This window comes from Oncorhynchus kisutch, linkage group LG3, assembly GCF_002021735.2.
Source record: "Oncorhynchus kisutch isolate 150728-3 linkage group LG3, Okis_V2, whole genome shotgun sequence".
Classification (NCBI taxonomy): domain Eukaryota; kingdom Metazoa; phylum Chordata; class Actinopteri; order Salmoniformes; family Salmonidae; genus Oncorhynchus; species Oncorhynchus kisutch.
In genome coordinates this window covers 57,466,471-57,489,643 of record NC_034176.2, presented here as the reverse complement: position 1 = coordinate 57,489,643, position 23,173 = coordinate 57,466,471, and the positions used below count along the sequence as shown (strand labels likewise).

At 46.0% G+C, this 23,173-nt stretch overlaps 1 protein-coding gene across 11 annotated transcripts in view; it reads right to left on the bottom strand.

The window, feature by feature from the left end:
• Nucleotides 1-1,657: 1,657 nt before the first annotated feature.
• The window catches only part of LOC109874334 (protein MTSS 2-like), an 84,598-nt gene continuing 63,082 nt past the window's right edge, over nucleotides 1,658-23,173 (bottom strand). Inside the window, exons 4-16 of one of the 11 annotated variants that reach the window (XM_031809360.1) lie at nucleotides 22,198-22,282; nucleotides 19,534-19,625; nucleotides 19,094-19,168; nucleotides 18,157-18,165; nucleotides 17,165-17,322; nucleotides 16,562-16,669; nucleotides 12,795-12,892; nucleotides 9,941-10,073; nucleotides 9,722-9,796; nucleotides 9,165-9,314; nucleotides 8,499-8,675; nucleotides 7,929-8,109; nucleotides 1,658-7,763 (exon numbers count right to left, since the gene is read on the bottom strand). In XM_031809360.1, the coding sequence (XP_031665220.1) occupies nucleotides 6,988-7,763; nucleotides 7,929-8,109; nucleotides 8,499-8,675; nucleotides 9,165-9,314; nucleotides 9,722-9,796; nucleotides 9,941-10,073; nucleotides 12,795-12,892; nucleotides 16,562-16,669; nucleotides 17,165-17,322; nucleotides 18,157-18,165; nucleotides 19,094-19,168; nucleotides 19,534-19,625; nucleotides 22,198-22,282 (2,117 nt within the window). In that variant the 3' untranslated portion in view covers nucleotides 1,658-6,987. Of the gene's footprint in view, nucleotides 7,764-7,928; nucleotides 8,110-8,498; nucleotides 8,676-9,164; nucleotides 9,315-9,721; nucleotides 9,797-9,940; nucleotides 10,161-12,794; nucleotides 12,893-16,561; nucleotides 16,670-17,164; nucleotides 17,323-18,156; nucleotides 18,166-19,093; nucleotides 19,169-19,533; nucleotides 19,626-22,197; nucleotides 22,283-23,173 lie in introns of all 11 variants that reach the window. The other 10 variants (XM_031809342.1, XM_031809384.1, XM_031809352.1 and 7 more) reach the window with 10 other exon arrangements.

Below are 23,173 nucleotides of genomic sequence, written 5' to 3'. Positions count from 1 at the left end.
AATGCATGCTCTTCAACCGATCGCTGCCTGCACCTACCCGCCTGTCCAACATCACTACTCTGGACGGCTCTGACTTAGAATACGTGGACAACTACAAATACTTAGGTGTCTGGTTAGATTGTAAACTCTCCTTCCAGACCCATATCAAACATCTCCAATCCAAAGTTAAATCTAGAATTGGCTTCCTATTTCGCAACAAAGCATCCTTCACTCATGCTGCCAAACATACCCTTGTAAAACTGACCATCCTACCAATCCTCGACTTTGGCGATGTCATTTACAAAATAGCCTCCAATACCCTACTCAACAAATTGGATGCAGTCTATCACAGTGCAATCCGTTTTATCACCAAAGCCCCATATACTACCCACCATTGCGACCTGTACGCTCTCGTTGGCTGGCCCTCGCTTCATACTCGTCGCCAAACCCACTGGCTCCATGTCATCTACAAGACCCTGCTAGGTAAAGTCCTCCCTTATCTCAGCTCGCTGGTCACCATAGCATCTCCCACCTGTAGCACACGCTCCAGCAGGTATATCTCTCTAGTCACCCCCAAAACCAATTCTTTCTTTGGCCGCCTCTCCTTCCAGTTCTCTGCTGCCAATGACTGGAACGAACTACAAAAATCTCTGAAACTGGAAACACTTATCTCCCTCACTAGCTTTAAGCACCAACTGTCAGAGCAGCTCACAGATTACTGCACCTGTACATAGCCCACCTATAATTTAGCCCAAACAACTACCTCTTTCCCAACTGTATTTAATTTTAATTTATTTATTTATTTAGCTCCTTTGCACCCCATTATTTTTTTATTTCTACTTTGCACATTCTTCCATTGCAAAACTACCATTCCAGTATTTTACTTGCTATATTGTATTTACTTTGCCATCTTGGCCTTTTTTGCCTTTACCTCCCTTCTCACCTCATTTGCTCACATTGTATATAGACTTGTTTATACTGCATTATTGACTGTATGTTTGTTTTTACTCCATGTGTAACTCTGTGTCGTTTTATCTGTCGAACTGCTTTGCTTTATCTTGGCCAGGTCGCAATTGTAAATGAGAACTTGTTCTCAACTTGCCTACCTGGTTAAATAAAGGTAAAATAAATAAATAAATAAAAAGTAAAGGGAATTGGTCCTTGTTCCGTCAGTGGTTTAATGAGGACAGACAGGTTTTCCGTGTACTGACGTCACTAACCCGTTGTGTGGAGTCCAGGGCGGACTTCTGCCTGATCTCCTAGCAGTAACACTAGGGTGACATATATAGACCAAATAAACCAGACAGACCACCACTTCAGTATTCCGTCCCTCTGGTCAATCTGAAATGTCAAGCTACATCGAGCGCAGGGTTGGCACAGGAGGCTAGACTTACTGCTGAACTTAATTGAAGTTTTGGGTGAGATACACGCATCAATTGGCGCTACCGGCAGACAATCCCCCTCCTGGATTCAGAATCTGTCTTGCTGAGTTCTTAAAGCGTCCTCAGTGTTAGTCCTAGCAGATCTCTGGCGCCCCCTGTCAACCAAACACGGAACAAACGCTTGGCTCCACCTACAGTATCAACTCTCACCCTCTAGCTTAACACGGAGAGCTGTCAGTGTCACTAAAACACATTTTAAAACGCCAAATGAAGGACTCTTGTCTCTCAAACCCATGCACAGTTTAAGTACAACTTTTATTAATACTGGAATCATCACAGTGCGTTTTGTTACATTAGCAGTGACTAAAGTTAACAAAAAATAAAAAGGATTAATATTACAAAAAGAACAACTTGTCATCAGCAACAGAGGCAAAACAGCCTTGGAAAAAAGGGGCACAATAAATTAAAGAAGAAGAGAAGGAGAGAAAGTAGAAGACAGACAACAGCACCTGTAGCGTTACGTGACTCCGTTGGAGGGAGGGGTTTTTGTACAAAAACATATGCACACATCATATCTCTTCACAATACTGTAATGAAAATAAGGACTTCATTAAAACGGTGGCGACGGTCAGGTTCATAGACGCAGTGGTTTAGCTTTCATATTGGATTGGGCTTTGGGAAGAGGAAGGGGAAAAGAGAAGAAACCACAGAGAATCCACAAGTGATAAGACATTCAGTTCTGTTACCATGGCACCTGGAATTCACCTCCTCCCTGCCTGACTACATCTCAGGAGCTGACAGCGTTGAGTTAACGGATGGTGACATCGTTGTGGGGTGACTTTATTGGCCTTTTTAAATAGACGGGGACAGGCTGTGTGTGGGTGGGAGAGTGGGCGTGAAGCCACCTTGTGTCGAGAGTCTCTGTTTCTCCATCAGTGTCAGAGATCCTCAACCTACGCCAGGGCAGACTTCACGAGCACGAAGACACACCGACGCAACGCCTGTAGACCATGTAAACAAACTACTCCTAGACCACGTACAGTATAACCTCCATACAGGACCTACACCCCATAGCTGCCCAGCCTGACTCCGTCTCTGCCCTCACATATGCTTGAACATAGTTAATTATAAGCTAATTAAAGGAAAAGGGTTTCGGGCTGTTTGGCCACCTTATAACGGCGCAAAGCGATTTGCAAGGTCACAGTGCGGCTATGTGTCTACTGGTGGCACATTAACACCAGCCTAAAAACTATAAAGGCATACAGTGTTACGGTCTATGTTGGCCAGAATGACTATAGTCCAGAGGTTTTCCTGACAGTCATGCACTCTTTCTAAACGTTCTTAACAGTAATAAGGCTGATTAACCAAGCTCTTATCCAGGACTAAGGGTGTTAGGCAAGGCATCATGGGAGACCAATGAGACCCATAGACTCCTGTTACATATCCTGTATCCTACATTATGAATGACTTCCATTGTTATTTCTACATAGCTTAGCGGGGGGGGGGGGGGGGGGGGGTATTAAATCGCACACAGTGAAACTCAAAAGGCAATGAAAGCCCATTTCCTCTATTGAAATTGTGAAAGGGATCTGTGTAAGTGTATTCAGAAATATATTTAAATAAGTGGAATTTGCGACCGAGGCGCCACGGCAGAGACAAAGACGCGACAAATACATCTCTCCACAGCACTGTGTCACCTTCTCTCAATATGAAGAGAAGAGCATATTACGCCTAAACACTCCCATTAACCCGTTTGCTCCATTCCCCACAACGACAGCACTAACGCCATGGACACGCCAGCCGTGGCTAGCACCACTGGATACACAGACAAAAAAAAAAAACTCTCCCGGTTTGAGAACGACATAAGTCAAATGGGCACTTATCGCAAATTAACACTCACTTAGAGTGAAGTTAAGGCTTAATTAAAATGATTTCATGAGCTATAATCCAGCCAGCATGAGACATCACATCTTGTTCTCAAGGAAGTGTTGTTCTTTCAAATGTGAAGCTAGCTTTTAATTGTGACCACACGGTTATTCCCTGTCCTTGCATTAGCACCCAGTGGGAAAGTGCTTCAGTCAAAGTCCCACTGGGGGTTTGGATTTGGCTCTGGCTTTTAAGAGCTGATGCTGAGGCAGCCTATGGAGTGAGTTGCTAGTTGGAGTTGGGGTTGTGGTGGATGGGTGGATTAGAGGTTTAAAAGCAACAAGTTCATTTATTGAGTATAAGTGGGGGTAGCCCACTGGGTAAAATCTAGTTCAATCAACGTTGTTTCCACGTCATTTCAACCCATTTCAATCTAAGCCATGACGTTTAATCGACGCGGGAAAACGAATTGAATCTGCAAGAAGTCATCAACGTAAGTGCCTTCCGTCTTTTTTTCACCCAACTTTCAACCCTAATCCAATGACATTGCAATATTTTGGGGGGGTGATTTCATATTGAATTCTTGTTAGATGACAACTCAACCAAATGTAAATCAAAACTAGACTGACGTCTGTGCCCAGCGGGAGGATGGCGAGAACCAAGTGATAGTGAGGAAAGGGGGAAAGAGAGTATGGACCCAGAGACAGCCCAGCTGTGGGGGTGTGAGGGAGTGAGGTGACTGCTAGTCATCCACCATGGGGTCTTGGGAGAGTGTCACCTCATCCCAGACAGAGAGACACAACTGAGACTGACATCCCTGTAGTTTCCCCTGTAGGGGTCCTCTCAGTCTCAGCCACACACACACACTCGCCAACAGCCCTGTCTCACTCACCCTGTCTTGTCTCTGTGCCACATCCTGTCTTTCTCTCGCTCTAATGCTCCGATAGAAGTGATGGTTACATAGTTGGGGGCTGGGGAACGGTAAGGAGCATCGCACACAATCAGAATGAAGCAGAGTAATCCGAGCATGACAAGAAATTGGAACAGAATAATTGCCAGAGTTACATCTGCACATTTTAAAAAGACAGTAAACATGTTTACCTTTTTGTTAGATAAGAAGTTGTATTGTTAAATTGGCTAATAAACACACTCCCATATTGCTGTCATACACTGTACATTTGACATTTGCCTGTTTTAATTCAGTAATGCGAAATAATGTCGAGTGAAACTCCTTTTTAAAAATTCTAGCGATTTGACTTGCACAATTAAGTGTTCGCCTTCTTATACAGTATATGCATGTATATATACACATATACATCGTTATGACCTGTGCTTTGCAGAAATTCTCTGGGTGAGCATCCTCTGGTCCAGAATGCACTGTGGCAGGGGAGGTCACTTCCACCCTGGGCTGCTGGCCACTTCCACCCACACTGCTGGTCCCTCCCCTTCCTCCGCCCCACCCCACCCTGCCGTGTCACACAAACACTCACCTACTCCCACACACGTACCCTCTTCAGCCCCTCACTGAAGTACTATTTCTGAGTTCATGAGAAAAGTTTTCTCCGGCAGATGAGCGATATTCGACAACAACAGGTGTTTCTCTCACCTTCTCAAAGCAGATCCTCGATTTAAAACAGCCACAGGCATTTCTAAAACAGTGCTCTATTTAGGCAAAAGAAATAATTAAAGCATTTAGATACATTTTGCAATGGCCATTGTTGTCAAGGGGAGGACATCAACAGTCACTGCTAGGGAGCATGGAGTAACCCATGAAGTTCATCCCTACCCTACAGTACAACGGTCAGAATAATGCTCTCTCTGCCTGCTCAGAACCTATGTCACTGTGATATACTGTTCTCTGGAGATTATTATAGATTTTTTTATTGATAAAAGCAAGACTACAGCATAACGTTATTGCAAAAAAATATGGCAACATAATTTTATGAAAGGTTACTCTATTTTCATACAGTTTCTAGTCTTGACTTCCTCTGTGTGTCTGACTCTTAACTCAGGCTTACTGTATGAACAGGCAGTGAAATACTCATTCCATCTCTCTCCGCTGCATCAACTCTCTTCCAGCTAACTCTGTAAACATAAATTCACCCCTTCTTCCTCCCAATCTGGCAACCCCTTACATCATCCTCACTGTTTCTCCCTGGCTATAGTCACTCTTTCATTCTAATGTCCTTAGCAAAGCCAGCTCCCGCGTAAGGCTGCACAAGGTTCAAATTAGCTATGGATCTCATGTTTGAGACTCACAACATGTGATGACAAGTACAGCAGCTTACCATCCCCCTCTTTACATAAATGTTTTGATCTACATTATAAATCAGTTTTTGGAATTCAACATTTTTCAGCACGTACCCATTGTACATAACCATTCCCCCAATCCAGTATCCTTCCGTTCCCATTTCCCACCTTTCTTTATCACTTCCTTTTTCGATCATCCTTTTCTCTCCCCAATTGAACTGCTTCGCTCACTGGTCCGTGGCACACATTCAGCACACCGCATGGCAACCCACTGTCTCACTCCCCCAGCACCCTCGTCTCACCACAGAGTGTGACCACACTGACCCCTAGTGGTCACACTAGAAATTAACCTTCAAAGTGCTTCAGTTTTTTTTTTTTTTTTTTTTTACACATCAGGCAAGGACGTGAGAAAAGTCCAGGGCCAAAGTTAGACAGCAAATGTCATGTGTACTTGAGCATGCCTGATGATTGCCTGCAAGTTAAAAAAGAGAACCCAAACCTACGATAACAGCTTCTGTTTCTCCTCCACTCCGCAAGCAGAAAATAAAACGCATTTATTGCTCCATTTCCTATTAACATGTTCTCTCTGGATTTAGAAAATATATACGCCTGGCTTCATTTTGTAGCTTCTCATACAGTGGTAACAGGAAATCAAATGTCGCAATAAAAACAGTCCACTGGGCACAGACGTCAATTCAACATCTGTTCCACGTTGGTGCAATGTAATTTCATTCAAATTACGTGGAAACAACGTTGATTTAGCCAGTGTGTGCCCAGTGTGAGGGTAACAACAAAACGACACAGAGGAGAGAAGCCCCACTCTCAAATACAACCAGCTGACCTGCAGCAGAACTCTGCCCACCTCTTACACGCACACGCGCGCACACACGCGCACACACACACTGTTGGCCATGGTTTAAAGCTAACAGTGCGTCGTCAGAGCCTTGTGACCTGAGCCAAAGTGAGAGGGAGCGATGGAGCCCCCATTGACCCCACTTTTCACCTGTCTCTCTGCCACCTGCTTCCCTCTGCTTTACTCTAGAATGGGGTGGGGGGGGGGGTGTAAGAGGTTGGGTGAGGAGTGGGGGGGGGGGGGGGGGGTGTAAGAGGTTGGGTGAGGAGTGGGGGGATGTGGGAGGAGGTGGAGAGGGTGGCTGGAAGTTCAGGTCCCTATAAACAGTCCCTCTCTCTCTCAGCAGTCAGTCCAGTCCAGACAGTGTCTCTATATACAGTCTGGAGGATCCCATGGTGATGGTGGGGCTAATTAAACAAACATGCGCCCAGACACGACAGAGTTATAGTGGCCAGAGCCTGTCATTATTATTCATCATTTACTTTTTCATTATCAGCATTATTATTGTTATCTATCATTTACTTCTAATTCAACTTTTTTGTTGTTGTAATCTTCTGTTGTCATATTTACTTCTTTACTACAGAGTCAGTACTGTATGTAGTGGTTGGGGCACCTCGGTGGGTGCAGGCTGCGCTCCCTCCACTCCGCTGTGGACCATCACAAAATCCTGGGCGCTGACCTGTCGTTGGAGACGGTCTTGCGGAGCCGCACGCCCCTGCGGATGGACACCAGCACGTCGGTGCCTGACCCGGGGGCCTGGGGGTCGTGCTGGGGGGCCGGGCCAGGCGGGGGGTCATCAGGGAGGTTGGGGTAGGGGAACTGTCCCTCCCCAAGGGCATGGGCACTGGCCACCAGCTCTCCTATCTTCTCCACCAGGCTGTGGCGGTTAGCGGCTATCATCTGGTCCTCCTCAGAGCCGTGCTGGACATACACACTCATCTCCATCGCTCCCCCAGACCCCCACGCTGTGTTGGGCAGGCTCAGACGCTTGGGAGAGGCCTTCACATACTCCAAAGCGTTGGGGGAGGAGTCATCCGCCACGTAGAACACACACTCCTCACTGCCCACACGTACCGGAGGCCCGGGGTACCCCCCAGGAGCATCAGGCACAGTGGGTGTCTTCACTGGCACTATGGGCGGGCGGATGGGGATGGGGCCCGCGTTGGACAGGGTACGTCTCACACCCGGCTTGGTGGATGGGGTTCGGCGGATGGTGGCAGTCCCAGGGGTCCCAATGCCCCCTCCCCCTCCAAGCACTCCGCCCTGGGCCCCACTGGGCAGACCGGCGGTGCTGGCCGGCCTCTTGGTCTGGATCATGCGTCGGTAGTTCTGGCCGATGTTGCTGTGGCGGGGGATGGTGGAGGACTTGTCAAAGTCAGTTGACGCCTCACCTTCAGCATCTCCATTCACAGAGTAGCAGTCATAATCCGACCCTGGGGGAGAGAGAGAGAGATAGAGGGGTGTGGTGTGTTATTCATAGGATGAGTATTGCATGTATTATGCTGTTTCCCTGAGAGAGGACAGCGAGTGCATTCTCTGTTGGTTAATGCACGTGAGGTGGACTTCTGTATGTATAGGTGTTTACTCTACGAGTGTACTTGTCAGAGTGGTACCCTGAGAGGGGATAGTGTCCTCGGAGCAGGAGGGCGTGGTGGTCTGGGTGCTGTAGCCACTAGAGTACTGCAAGGAGTCCCTGTTGCTCTTCTGCTGCTCCATGCTGAGACCACGGGTCAGGACCATGGCCAGGTCACTGGCTGCTGGAGACACCTCTTCGCCGTGCTGGGAGGAAGCGACAACACGTTGTTTTTAGTCATTAAGCAGACACTCTTATCCAATGCGACTTACAGTAGTGAGTGTATACATTTTAATAATTTTTTTCGTACTGGTCCCACCGTGGGAATCGAATGCTCTACCAACAGAGCTACACGGGACTAGTGGACTAACACAGGACTAACACATGATTAGGATGATGACTAAGGATCTAACCGTATCACAATCAATAGCCTTAGCAAACACTTATCACATGGTAGGAGCACAGGACCACTACCAATCACAATGGACAGACTATAACCACCAAACTCCAATCCGGGGTTAAAATCCAACAGTTGTGTTATAGCAGTGTCTTGTATTCACACCATTGCGAGGTAAATCTGCATTTTCTCTGTTACCTTGGCAGCGATGGTGGCGGGGGTCATTCGGGACCTCTGGACATCGTCTGGGTGAGCACCAGCATATCCCTGGGAGCCCGGGGATGCCTCGCTCTCCTTCAGCCTATCCAGGGGCTCCTTCCTCCGCTGAAGCGTGGCAGCCAATGGCTGCTCATAAGAACCTGCCTTGGACCAATCCTGAAGAGGTGGGTGTGATTAATAAGAAGCAGTGAAAAGCAACAGAGCGAACTCTCCATTGAGAGAGACCCGTCCACTATCCAGCAGTTTGACGCCTTTCATCTGGGTACAGTGTGGGGGTAGTTTGGGGGGGGGGGATTCCTCGTGTGTGAGTGTTTGGTATTGGGTCAAATTGATGAGTGGGTTTATTGGTTTGAAGCCTTTTGAGTTTGTGAGACTTCGAAAGGTGAAATGGGTGGCACCCATGGCCTGCTCAGTTTAGCAAATCACCACACAGGAGATTTGAAACCAGGGGGGTGAGACTGATGGCCAACTACAACAGAAAAGGCACACAGGTTATGGAGCAAAGTAACGAAGTCATGAATGAGTTAAGCAGATGGTGAAATGAAAAGAAAAACCTGGTGAATAAGCGTTAACTCAAGAAGCACAAATTAAAATAGAAAAACTAACCAAAAAACGGAAAAGAAAAGTGTACAGATGAAAACAAACCTTCCAGCAAGGAACCTTTGATGTGGGAGAGGTAGTGTTGGATCCAGGGGAGTAGTTATAGGGTGGGGACGCAGGAAGTATGACAGAGAGAGGCCTGATGGAGCCAGTGTGAGAGAGAGCAGGGCGGAAGGTAGCGAAGGACGAGCCAAACTGCGGAACGGAGAGACAAGATCGTGATCGTCAGAGCGTCCATCAACGCCAAAGGCTTATGGGAGGAGCCTTTGTGATGCGACCTCTGGGTCACAGAGACATACTGTACATGCACAAAAAGTACTCCAAAACACACGCATACACAAACGGTATGAGTAGCAGAAGAAAAGAGGGCAAGGACAAGAGATCAGCGGTGACGTGACACGTTGACCTGGGGTGATGAAGAACACGTACTTAGGGTGACCATCCTGCCGGTCAGTTTTACCAGCTTCTCTCATGCACATATACAGCACAACATTGCAGTATGCAATACACAGATGACTAAAACGAGCATGGCTATGTGGATCATGTATTCCAATATGTTTGCACACGATAGGACAGGAGTGCGAGGTCACTGTTGTACTTACCGTTGTGGGAGAGCTGCACTCACTGACTGACTGGCAGGTCTCGGATGCCTCTGAGGATGCAGAGCTTGACGACTTCTGCAGTGGGAAATAGAGGTCAAAAAAGAGACGGAATGACCGCAAAACCAAGAGACGTCGGGCAGAAGAGTAGAGGAAATAAAACCAAGGAGGGGGCGGAACTACGTTTCAGCACCGCAGCGACATCTGTGACGGGAGTCATACCTGGCTGGTGATGTCAGAGGGCATGGGCGAGGGAGGCTTGGAGTAGACGTTGGCGTCCTGCGATATGAAGCCTGAGTCGTGGGAGGAGACGCTGCTGAGGCGGTGAGCGTTCCCCGGTGGCGGGTGGGCCAGGCTGCGGTAGCGATAGGACGAACTGGGTGAGTGAGTCTGAGAGCCTCCGGAGGAGCGGGAGGCGCTACTGTGGGCGCTGTTCACACTGCTGCAGTGGGGTGGGGCCAGGGTGAGAGGGTGGTGAGGGGGCAGGGAATAGGGTCAGGCAGGGTGAAGGGAATTATTTAAGGGAAGGTGATATCATATAAACCACATTTATGAAGCAAGAGGTGGAGAAGGTGTGAGATTGAATGAGGACGTGTAGTAATGGATATGGGAGAGAGTGATGAATTGAAATGAAAAAGGGTAGCGAGGTACAGTGAAGAATGGGCCACAGGAGCAGAGCAAGCGATGGGTAGAGTTCATATGAGAGAGACAGGTAGTGTATATGATGGGTAGAGTTCATATGAGAGAGACGGGTAGTTTATATGATGGGTAGAGTTCATATAAGAGACAGGTAGTTTATATGATGGGCAGAGTTCATATGAGAGAGACGGGTAGTTTATATGATGGGTAGAGTTCATATGAGAGAAACAGGTAGTTTATATGATGGGTAGAGTTCATATGAGAGATACGGGTAGTTTATATGATGGGTAGAGTTCATATAAGAGACATGTAGTTTATATGATGGGCAGAGTTCATATGAGAGAGACAGGTAGTGTATATGATGGGTAGAGTTCATATGAGAGAGACGGGTAGTTTATATGATGGGTAGATATTATATGAGAGAGACGGGTAGTTTATATGATGGGTAGAGTACATATGAGAGAGACGGGTAGTTTATATGATGGGTAGAGTTCATATGAGAGAAACAGGTAGTGTATATGATGGGCAGAGTTCATATGAGAGAGACGGGTAGTTTATGTGATGGGTAGAGTTCATATGAGGGAGACGGGTAGTTTATATGATGGGTAGAGTTTATATGAGAGAGACGGGTAGTTTATATGATGGGTAGAGTTTATATGAGAGAGACGGGTAGTTTATATGATGGGTAGAGTACATATGAGAGAGACGGGTAGTTTATATGATGGGTAGAGTTCATATAAGAGACAGGTAGTTTATATGATGGGCAGAGTTCATATAAGAGACAGGTAGTTTATATGATGGGCAGAGTTCATATAAGAGACAGGTAGTTTATATGATGGGTAGAGTTCATATAAGAGACAGGTAGTTTATATGATGGGTAGAGTTCATATAAGAGACAGGTAGTTTATATGATGGGTAGAGTTCATATAAGAGACAGGTAGTTTATATGATGGGTAGAGTTCATATAAGAGACAGGTAGTTTATATGATGGGTAGAGTTCATATAAGAGACAGGTAGTTTATATGATGGGTAGAGTTCATATAAGAGACAGGTAGTTTATATGATGGGTAGAGTTCATATAAGAGACAGGTAGTTTATATGATGGGTAGAGTTCATATAAGAGACAGGTAGTTTATATGATGGGTAGAGTTCATATAAGAGACAGGTAGTTTATATGATGGGTAGAGTTCATATAAGAGACAGGTAGTTTATATGATGGGCAGAGTTCATATAAGAGACAGGTAGTTTATATGATGGGTAGAGTTCATATAAGAGACAGGTAGTTTATATGATGGGCAGAGGTTAAGATGAGGACATTTCCAAGTTGGAGTTGAAAGTAGAGCAGCAGCAGTGAAATAAGGGAACCCAACCAGAATAGGAGGGAAAGAGGCACAGAGAGTAGAGAAGCCAAACACACAGGAAGAGAAAGAGGCCATGCAAATACAGAAGAACAGGAAGTGATCAATCCACAGGAAATAGAGAAGAGGCCAAACACACAGAACACCAAGGGTAAGTGTGAATGTAGAGTGGAGAGGTTGGGAGACACACACACACACACATGCAGGGATGGGGATAGACATGTTGAGCGTGGAGGGGGGTCAGAGGTAGAGGGTTGGGGAGGGAGAGGAGGAGGAAACATGGAAAAGACAAGTTAAGAGAGTGTGAGGACATGTGAGAACCAAGCATGGGTAGATTAGACACACAGGGTACAGGGCAGGGTAGATGGCATGCCCAAAGACATGGCCTCCCAGACAGCGACACAAGCGACACGCACACATAAACACACAGACACATAGACCATGTCACCACATCAGAGCACTGCCGTGACAAGCCTGAGAGATACTTGTTCAGAACAGAGGACACCACTTCAGACCTAACAAGTGTCCTACTTCGTCACACATGGAAACAGGGATTATTTTGAAAACCACTCCATAACATTGTAATATACATGTCATGTGCTATTTGTTATCATCAAACAAGTCTGTTTTAAGTTGAAATAAAGTTGTAATTTTCACCACTAAGTGAAAAAATACGGGGGGAAAAAATGTTTAGTGCTCTGAGTGTTGCATGCCATATGGTGCCATTTGTGATTAAACTCTGCGAGGACAGATGACATAACAGACATATGGACCAGCAGACAGGCGCTCAGCAGACACTCATACAGACAGACGTGCGCAGACATGCAGGGGCGCCATTTTTTCCCCCTAAGATACGACACTTATCTGAACGGCACCTCTCACTGACACACTTTCGCTGTCACTTTCGTTGTCAGACATACTGCATGTTCACACTCACATAGCCTACAACACGTCATCCACACACCTAGGCTCAGAACAAAACCCAAGAATCCCTCTTTGTTGATCAAATCAAATGAATCCATGTCAATACAAATGTCTGTATTTCTTGCCCATGTGTCCTGTCTCCCTCCGGTTCGTACCTGCACATGCTGCTCTTCCTGGAGCCAGAACTGTTGGGGGAGGAGGGAGGGGTCTGGTAGGACCAGCTGTAGTCTGAACCCTTCAGGTCTTTAATCACCTGGGAGAGAGAGAGAGAGAGTCAATCCAATTGGCACCATATAAGTGTTATACAGTGGTTCATCCTTTAAAAGTTGCGTCATACTGCGGCACACCTTGATGGATAACGCAGCATTCTGTGGCACTTTATCTATTTGTCAGCCATTTTTTTTCTGTTAATGCAAATTATTGCTAGTTTCACCACCAGAGGGCAACTTTGAGAAGCATTTGATAGTCTTCCATATTGCAGGCACGTGGGAGACGGTAGGCTGTCCTTGTAAATAAGAATAAGTTCTTAACTGAATCCATATGTGTTACTTCATAGTTGTGATGTCTTCACAAGGGCTGATTCAAGGTTTTACTGCTAACCTACAAAGCATTACATGGGCTTGCTCCTACCTATCTTTCCTATTTGGTCCTGCCATACATACCTACACGTACGCTACGGTCACAAGACGCAGGCCTCCTTATTGTCCATAGAAATCCTAAGCAAACAGCTGGAGGCAGAGCTTTCTCCTATAGAGCTCCATTTTAATGGAATGGTCTGCCTATCCATGTGAGAGACGCAGACTCAGTCTCAACCTTTAAGTCTTTATCGAAGACTCATCTCTTCAGTAGTAGGTAGGTCCTATGATTGAGTGTAGTCTGGCCCAGGAGTGTGAAGGTGAACAGAAAGGCACTAGATCAACAAACCGCCCTTGCTGTCTCTGGCTGGCCGGTTCCCCTCTCTCCACTGGGATTCTCTGCCTCAAACCCTATTACAGGGGCTGAGTCACTGGCTTACTGATGCTCTTCCATTCCATCCCTAGGAGGGGTGCGTCACTTGAGTGGGTTGAGTCACTGACGTGATCTTCCTGTCCGGGTTGGCCGCACCCTCTGAGTTGTGCCATGGGGGAGATCTTTGTGGGCTATACTCGGCCTTGTCTCAGGACGGTAAGTTGGTGGTTGGAGACCCTATAGTGGTGTGGGGGCTGTGCTTTGGCAGAGTAGGTGGGGTTATATCCTGCCTGCTTGGCCCTGTCCAAGGGTATTGTCGGACGAGGCCACAGTGTCTCCCGACCACTCCTGTCTCAGCCTCCAGTATTTATGCTGCAGTAGTTTGTGTCGGGGGGCTACGGTCAGTTTGTTATATCTGGAGTACTTCTCCTGTCTTATCTGGTGTTCTGTGCGAATTTAAGTATTCTCTCTCTAATTGCCTCTTTCTTTCTTTCTTTCTTTCTTTCTTTCTTTCTTTCTTTCTTTCTTTCTTTCTTTCTTTCTTTCTTTCTCTCTTTCTCTCTCTCTCTCTCTCGGAGGACCTGAGCCCTAGGACATATGCCTCAGGACTACCTGGCATGATGAATCCTTGCTGTCCCCAGTCCACCTGGTCGTGCTGGTGCTCCAGTTTCAACTGTTCTGCCTGCGGCTATGGAACTCTGACCTGTTCACCAGATGTACTACTGTCCCAGACCTGTTGTTTTCAACTCTCTAGAGACAGCAGGAGCGGTAGAGATACTCTGAATGAACGGCTATGAAAAGCCAAGTGACATTTACTCCTGAGGTGCTGACCTGTTGCACACTCTACAACCACTGTGATTATTATTATTTGACCCTGCTGGTCATCTATGAACATTTGAACATCTTGGCCATGTTCTGTTATAATCTCCACCCGGCACAGCCAGAAGAGAACTGGCCACCCCTCATAACCTGGTTCCTTTCTAGGTTTCTTCCTAGGTTCTGGCCTTTCAAGGGAGTTTTTCCTAGCCACCGTGCTTCTACACCTGCATTGCTTGCTGTTTGGGGTTTTAGGCTGGGTTTCTGTACAGCACTTTGTGACATCAGCTGATGTAGGAAGGGCTTTATAAATACATTTGATTAAAATTGGATTGATTCACTATTATTCTACAATGTAGAAAATAGTAAAAATATAGACAAATCCTGGAATGAGTAGCTGTGTCCAAACTTTTGACTGGTACTTGATTGACTTCTTCGGGCTAGGGGACAGTATTTCGGAAGTTTGGATGAATGAGGTGCCCAAAGTAAACTGCCTGTTACTCAGGCCCAGAAGCTAGGATATGCATATAATTGGTAGTATGGGATAGTTTCCAAAACTGTTAAAATAATGTCTGTGAGTATAACAGAACTGATATGGCAGGTGAAAACCCACTTATTCCAATGGCTGGGAATGGGAATATAAAAGGAAGACCTCCCAGATTGCAGTTCCTAGATGTCAGCAGTCTTTAGAAAGAGTTTCAGGCTTGTTTTTTGAAAAATTAGCTAGAATTTGTAGTTTTTCGCAGTGGCTCCCATTTTGGCTGTAGTGTTTGTTGCGCATTCCAGTGAGGGCGTGCACTTCGTTATTTATCTCCGGTAATGGTCTCCGGTATTCTCCGTCTTAAATTTGATTGTTTATTTACATGTTAGGGTACCTGAGGATTGATTAGGAATGTTGTTTGATATGTCTGGAAGAAGATTATTGGTAATTTACGGTATTCATTTGTATGCATTTTGAACGAGGGAAACCGGTGGATTACTGAGTCAAGCTCGCCAATGAAACTGACTTTTTCAGGATATAAAGAAGGACTTTATCGAACAAAAGGACCATTTGTTATGTAGCTGGGACCCTTGTGATTGCAGCCAGATGAAGATCTTCAAAGGTAAGTGATTTATTTTATCGCTATTTCTGACTTTCCTGACACCTTTGCTTGGTTGGAATATGTATGTAATGCGGGGCGCTGTCCTTAGATAATCGCATGGTGTGCTTTCGCCGTAAAGCCTTTTTGAAATCTGACAAAGCGGCTGGATTAGTTTAGCTTTTAAATGATGTATGACACTTGTATTTTCATGAATGTGTAATATTACGATTTCTGTCATTTTAATTTGGTTCTCTGCAATTTCACCGGAAGTTGGGACGCTAGCCCCAATGATCCGTAAGAAGTTAATTCATTTGATTCATATTATGGTGTTTCTATTCCATGAAAACGAAAAACCCTCTGGGTTTCCATTAGGATGGAGCAGAAAATATGGCGCTGTACAATGTGACGCTCATAAATTCAGAGCGTTGTCAGATTGTCAGTGTGTAAATTCAGACCGTTTCGCTCTCGGAGCGCACACTGGACGTTCGGGCCGAGGAGTAGGGTTGATTTGAGCGTTCTGGCCTTACAACAGCAGTCAAGCACCCAAGCTAATATTGGCTAGCTTGCTAGCTACTTCCAGACATAAATGAGACCCCTATGACCATTTTACTCGCCCTAGCAGAGCTAGTTAGGCAGTTTTCGTGTTAACCAGAGAGTTGGTGACTGTAACTGTGCTGCTGGAAACAATTCAGTTACGTTTTTTTGCCTGAAAGGGGAGGAATATGAGAATGATTCACATGGACGTGTAGCATTAGCTTCAGCTGTAATGAGCGAGCTGGTAAACTGCATGCTTCCCTTATAGGAACTCCTACGCATTACTAATCTAACTCTGTACAAACAGACATCAATAGAGCACACTGGTCATATTATCACATTCGGATAAATGAATAGCATATTGCTTGCTGGTGCACATTATGATGCTATTCTTGTTATGGCACATTTCACTCTATCACACAAGCACTGTTCCATCTAGCATCTAATGACCTCTGTCTAGACGGTGGGACTGAGATATGGAGCATTATACTAAAATACTAGGCTAAAAATAATACAAATATATTAGAAGAGAGTGTTGGTACCTGCTCGCTGGCGGGGGGCAGTTTGTGGGGATCAGTGGTCAGCACAGTGAGGTCATCAATAATGGCCTGAAGGTGAGTGATCTCTCCCAGCATGGCAATCTCTCCATTCTGGTCAAAACAACGAGACTCATTTCCGTCAGTGTTATTATATATGGCAATAGCACTGGCCTTATGTGAATGACTGCAACTGTTCAGCTTTGACTCAACACTAGAGAGCAATGTCAACATATTTTAGCTGGTGGCTTATTGACCCCCCCCCCCCGCCCAAGTTAGGTTTCAGCACCTGACAAGTCTCCCCTCCTCCTGTTTCATCTACACTCTGGCCAGATCCCAAAACATCCCCTAAACCCTCCATCCTGTGCCCTTGTGGAGACTTGATAGGATTTGATTGGTATGAGCAACCTGGTAATAGCTCCACCTCGCCCTCTGATAGGCTAGATGGAAGTTTTACCATATTGCTTATACCAATCAAATCCTCTCAGATCACCACAAGTGCATAAAGCGTAGGGCTTAGGGGACGATTAGGGATTGGCCCCATGTCTCACCCCAGCTCCCTGGTGTTCCCCCTCCCCATACAGCCCCTGCCTCCCCTCCTCGTCTTACCACTACAGGCTGCAGGAAGCCGATGAAGGTGCAGAAGCGTCCCCTCTCCTCCACCAGAGCTCTGCGCACCGCCTGCTTCTCTGTCTCCTCCATCAGCAGGTACATGTCATTCACATCATGCATGGCACTATCCAGCTGGGGCTGCAGGTCCCCTCGGCCTGTTGAGCCAGGAGGAAGAGCACGGGGGACAGGGACAAGGAGCAGGGAAAGGGAAACAGAGGGCAGGGGCATAGTATTCAGGGAGTGGGGGATTGGGTATGTAGAGAGAATGCAGGTAGCGGGACAAGGGAGGACAAAAGGAGGAGAAGAGGGTAACAGAGAGGTCACAGGGAAAAACCAAAGTGTGACATAAAAGAGAGAGGAGGAGAGAAAGAAATGATTAGAACTGTATGGTGTGTCTGGGCTTGAAGGGATACATCTCTCCCCTCTCATCCCTCCCTTCTCGGTCCCCCAAGCCAATGACAGACACCATGGACACAGGACAGAATGATATACAAACTCTACACTGGTACTGTATCTACATGAGCTAAACAGAAATGCATACAGACACTAAACAGACTGACATCTACAGAAGTAATAATGGAAAATGTCTTGTCTTGTAATGTCTTGTTAAGTCATGCAGCAGGGAGTAGTATCAGAGACGGCCATGATAGAGAAGATAGGGGGGGAACCTTAGTCAACAGCAACCAGCGCTGTGAGCAGAAAGAGCTTTAGTACAACAAGTCATGCAGGAGTCACAAAGGTCACAGGACAGCATTCCCAGAGGCCTCAGAAAGTAGACAGACTTTTAAAGGTTACAGCTACTAGGCCTAACTAGCTGAAGATGAGTGAGTCAGGCCAAATGTATTACAGTGATGTAAATCACTTAGCTTTTCACTATCTCCCAATAGTATTTTTTGGGGGCATGGGAAAACCCCTCTAGACAGAATACATGTCAAGAAGAAGATGTAGCATAGCATAGCAGTGTTGTGGGACGAGAACCACATACTTACCCTGGATTTCTACAGAAGGGAAATCAACCGCAGACAGAGAGAGAGAGCGAGAAAGAGAGAGGGAGAGAGTAGGGAGAGAAAAATAGAAAGAGGAAGGGACAAAAAAGATGGGTTGAGAGGAGGATTTGGGGGACATACAGGGGGTCAGAGGGGTGACAGAGGTAAAGGAGAGAGAGCAGAGATCGTTGAGCTCATCGTTAGGGTTAGTACAAGGAAGCCGTCACAGCTCAGTTCACGGCCAAAGTGCGCACGGTTAGAGCAAAATCACTGTTGCCAAAATCAAAAACAATTCAGCCAAGGTAAAGCAACCCAAACATCAATGTTCCACCAGTTTTAAGATGAAATACACCTCAGTTGATCATTTTAGGTTCTTGCATCTGCCTGGCAACTGTCTAGAAATAGCCTTAAATAGACAACGGTATTTATTGGCTGCTGGATCAGAGTGAACTGCATCATCGCGAATGAGGGAAGGCCTGTCATTATCATCCTGACCACCAGGGGAGAGTGTTGCTCTATAACCTCAGTCTTCACTAACAGGGAGTGGAGCTATGTTCTCCCTCACTGCGGCTTTCCTCATTTCACCCCCTCACACCCCATTCACCCCCCGAGTGATTTGAGGCGATTTGAGGCCCTTTTAAAGACCAAACTGTAATCGTCAACCAGCCAAAATGCCTTGGCAAAGGATCTCACCTTGAGGATTTGACCTTGACATTTTCAGCACTACTACTACTACTGTAAAATCATGCTGAAGGGGAGACACAGCTGAGACTGTTACATTACAGAGAATGTCCGGGTTAACCTATAGTTATACAGCCCAAACAAAATGCGAAACCTGCTGTGATTTCAGAGCACTGGATAGCAGGAGAGGGCATTTTAGGAGTGTTCAGCCATGCTAGCTATCAGTCGGAGAGAGCGAGAGAGAAGAGGAGCAGCCTACCTTTCCGGGCCTTCTTCTGCAGTTTCATGGTGTCTGAGGACTTCTTCTTGATCTCATGGCGAGATCTCTTGTACTCTGGAGGAGAGAGCGGGTACAGAACGTCATCCATATTGGCCCAGGAGACAGAGGGGAATATGATTTGAGGTACCCTGTGTGTGTCTCACCTCCATCATGATGTTTTCATCATGGCCACCTAGTCATCCCCCCTCATTCCTACTTGGCATATATCACTCCTCACCTCTCCACCATGCTCGCCGATGTGTGGTGAGCGTTCTGGCATGACAGTGGTTGCCGTGCATTACCCAGGTTGGGTGCCACACATTGGTGTTGGATGAGGTGAGTTTCCCCCTTACTATGCAAAGCACTTTGAGTAGCTCAGCTGATAGAAAGGTGCTATGTAAATCCAATCCAATATTGTTATCATTATTATTATTGTTCACCTTTGGCATGGTCCTTGTCCAGCTGGTTGGCGGTCTTCTTCCAATCCTCAATCCTGTCCTGGAGAGGAGTGATCAAGCTCTCCATCAGAGCACTGGGAGGACAGAGGGAAAGAGAAAGAGCGAGGTACAATGGGTGTGTTAATTAACGGTTATAATAATGATTTACTTAACCTGCTTTTTCTCCCCAATTTCGTGATATCCAATTACGATCTTGTCTCATCGCTGCAACTGACAAACAGGCTCGGAGAGGTGAAGGGCGGAGTCATGAGTCGTTCGAAACATGACACGCCAAACAGCGCGACTTTACACCCGCCCGCTTAACAAGGAAGCCAGCTGCACCAATGTGTCGGAGGAAACACTGTTCAACTGATGACCGCAGTCAGCCTGCAGGCGCCCGGCCCGCCACAAGGAGTCGCTAGTAAAGCCCCACCCAGCCAAACCCTCCCCTAACCCAGACGACGCTGGGCAAATTGTGCGCCGCCCTATGGGACTCACGGTCGCGGCCGGGTTGTGACACAGCCAGGGATCGAGCCCAGGTCTGTAGTGACGCCTCAGGCACTGTGATGCAGTGCCTTAGACCGCTGCGTCACTCGGGAGGCTACAATGATTTTCTTTTCCATTTAAATGTAACAATTTGGCTTCATCTGGTACACATCATATGGAACACGTGGACAAAATGAATCTTTGCCATGATGAACTCTAAAAATGATATGTTTTCTTATCAACCATGGAAAATATAAGCTCTAAGATATAAGATCTTTGGAAAGGGAAAGCGGTTATATACATTTTCCTTCGTGGTTCGTCCCACTTCACTATTTGTGGTATGTTGCACATCTGCACACCCCCGTCACTACAGGACGAGCTGGGAGTCCCATGGAGCGTGGAAACTGCAGCCTCCCAGGTCGACCACTCACAGAGTGCTGATGTGTGCTTCATCCCTGTTTATAGTGTGGTGCAATGTAAACGGGTTAGGAGATCGGTTTTGATGTGCCACCACAGGGTGAGGAAACTTTTGTTCCCAGAAATGCTTTGTAAGGAATGTAAACACCCCAACAAGACACCACCATCATCATCATCATAGACACCATCATTATCATCATTATTATCATCATCATCTTGGTCATCATCATGCTCATCACCACAGACACCACCATCATCATTATCATCATCATGGTAATAGCCTCTGATTTGGAAAAGTCATTAGAGACTACAAACTAAATAGAATGGATTCATTTCTTTGAGGTTTACTGTGTGGTCTAGAACAGAGTAGGCTGCTGCCGGTGGTGCCATTCATTTAGCCTAAGTGTCTGAGAGAATAGTCTACAGATGTCCTATAATGAGGTGCTTGGGATTCGGGGAGAGTGGAGGGAGGGAGGGGGAGAAGATGGAGGAGTGGAGCGGAGGAGGGGGGAAATGGAGCGTGTTCGTCCTCACATTCGGTTTTCTCCTCCCTCCGTCTCCTGTCGGCATCATACATTTTAGGGGGTGAAGGTTCCGGTCTAGATAATGTGTAGAATAACCCGTCTGAGGTGATCTTGTGTCTAAATCCCACATGCACAAGTATTCTGCCCTGCTATTTCCACATTACCACGGACCCGACCCAAACACTGGGATAGACTTACATGGAAAATCCATGACTGGTACCTCACTCAGTGGAGGATGACACGTGTGAATTCACTCTTCTGGCATGAAGGTAACATAGCAGTTAAGAGTGATGGACCAGTAACCGAAAGGTCGCTGATTCAAATCACAGAGCCTTTATTTAACCAGGTAAACTAGTTGAGAACAAGTTCTCATTTACAACTGCGACCTGGCCAAGATCAAGCAAAGCAGTGCAACAGAAACAACAACACAGAGTTACATGGAATAAGCAAGCGTACAGTCAATAACACAATAGAAAAAAGAAAGTCTATATACAGTGTGTGCAAATGGCGTGAGGAGGTAAGGCAATAAATAGGCCATAGTAGCAAAGTAATTACAGTTTAGCAGATTAACACTGGAGTGATAGATGAGCAGATGATGTGCAAGTAGAAATACTGGTGTGCAAAAGAGCAGAAAAGTAAATAAAAACAATATGGGGATGAGGTAGGTAGATTGGGTGGGCTATTTACAGATGGACTATGTACAGCTGCAGCGATCAGTTAGCTGCTCAGATAGCTGATGTTTAAAGTCAGTGAGGGAAATGTAAGTCTCCAGCTTCAGTGATTTTTGCAATTCGTTCCAGTCACTGGCAGCAGAGTTCTGAAAGGAAAGGCGGCCAAAGGAGGTGTTGGCTTTGGGGTTGACCACTCCAACCGATGTGCCCTTGAGCAAGGCACTTAACCCTAATTGGTCCTGTTAGTCTCTCTGGATAAGAGTGTCTGCTAAATGACCTAAATGTAAATGTAAGCCTACCACATATTCTCATGTCAATACTGTTGTAGCCTCTGAACAAAATCAAGGGTCACAGTTTGTCCAAAGCTTACCACAGACTATCAGAAGGTCAGCCAAGGAACATGGATGGGATGACAGCTACTCCTCATTACTGTTGGCTACCATCGTCAAAGATATGGTTTACACAGAGCAGTGATTGACAGTTCTTGGGACCAATCCCCACTAAGGGAGTAATGGCAGGGACAGAGCTAGGCCTATAGGAGGATGCCTGCGTAAGAGAGCGGGACTTACTTGGTGAAATGGCGCAGTTTGGCCTCGATGCTGCGATGCCGCATGCACATCCTGGTAAGAGCTGATCCAATGTCTCTGGTGGCGCCTGAAAGAGATCACAACACAGAGGTGGTTAGGGAGGTGGTTAGGGAAACATTTGGAAAACGTCCAGTCAACGTAATGTATACTGCAGACCGACAAGCCAGACAGACCACCAAACAGACTGCCCACTGAGGTCTGTTTTAATATTCACTCCAACAGACAGCAGCAACCTGGAGGTAATATACACACTCTTGCCCTAGTCCAAATAAAGATATTAAGGAGAGCCTTTTTAGAGGCCTACGCAGTGTGTGTGTGTGTAGTGTAGTGTACAGTATGTGTAGGTGTGCGTGAGACTGAGTGAGTAACCTGTAGCTCTGATAAACATCAGGCTATTTATAGCCGAGAAAGTTCACTTGGGAAGAAACTGACCCGTGAATCTGAGTGTGCCACTTCACTTGCTTCCAAAGGTGAGCCGAGCAACACTAGAGTTTTACACCAGTGGTGTTACTGGCTTACAAAGGTGAGCCGAGCAACACTAGAGTTTTACACCAGTGGTGTTACTGGCTTACAAAGAGCCTCGGAGAGTATATTATGGACCAAACTGTTATTTGTCACATGCTTCCTAAACAACTAGACTAACATGCTTACTTACGGGTCCTTTTCCCACAACGCAGAGTTAAAGATAAAGCTAAACAAAATATATATATATATATATATATATATATATATATATATATATATATATGTTATTTTTACTCATTCTTTTTATATATATATATATATATATATATATATATATAAAAAGAATGAGTAAAAATAACATGGCTATATACAGGGAATAGCAGAACCGAGTCGATGTGCAGTGGTGCGAGGTAATTGAGATAGCTATGTACATATAGTAAGGGTAAAGTGACTAGGCAACAGGATCGATATTATGTTAACATGCGAGTAGGAA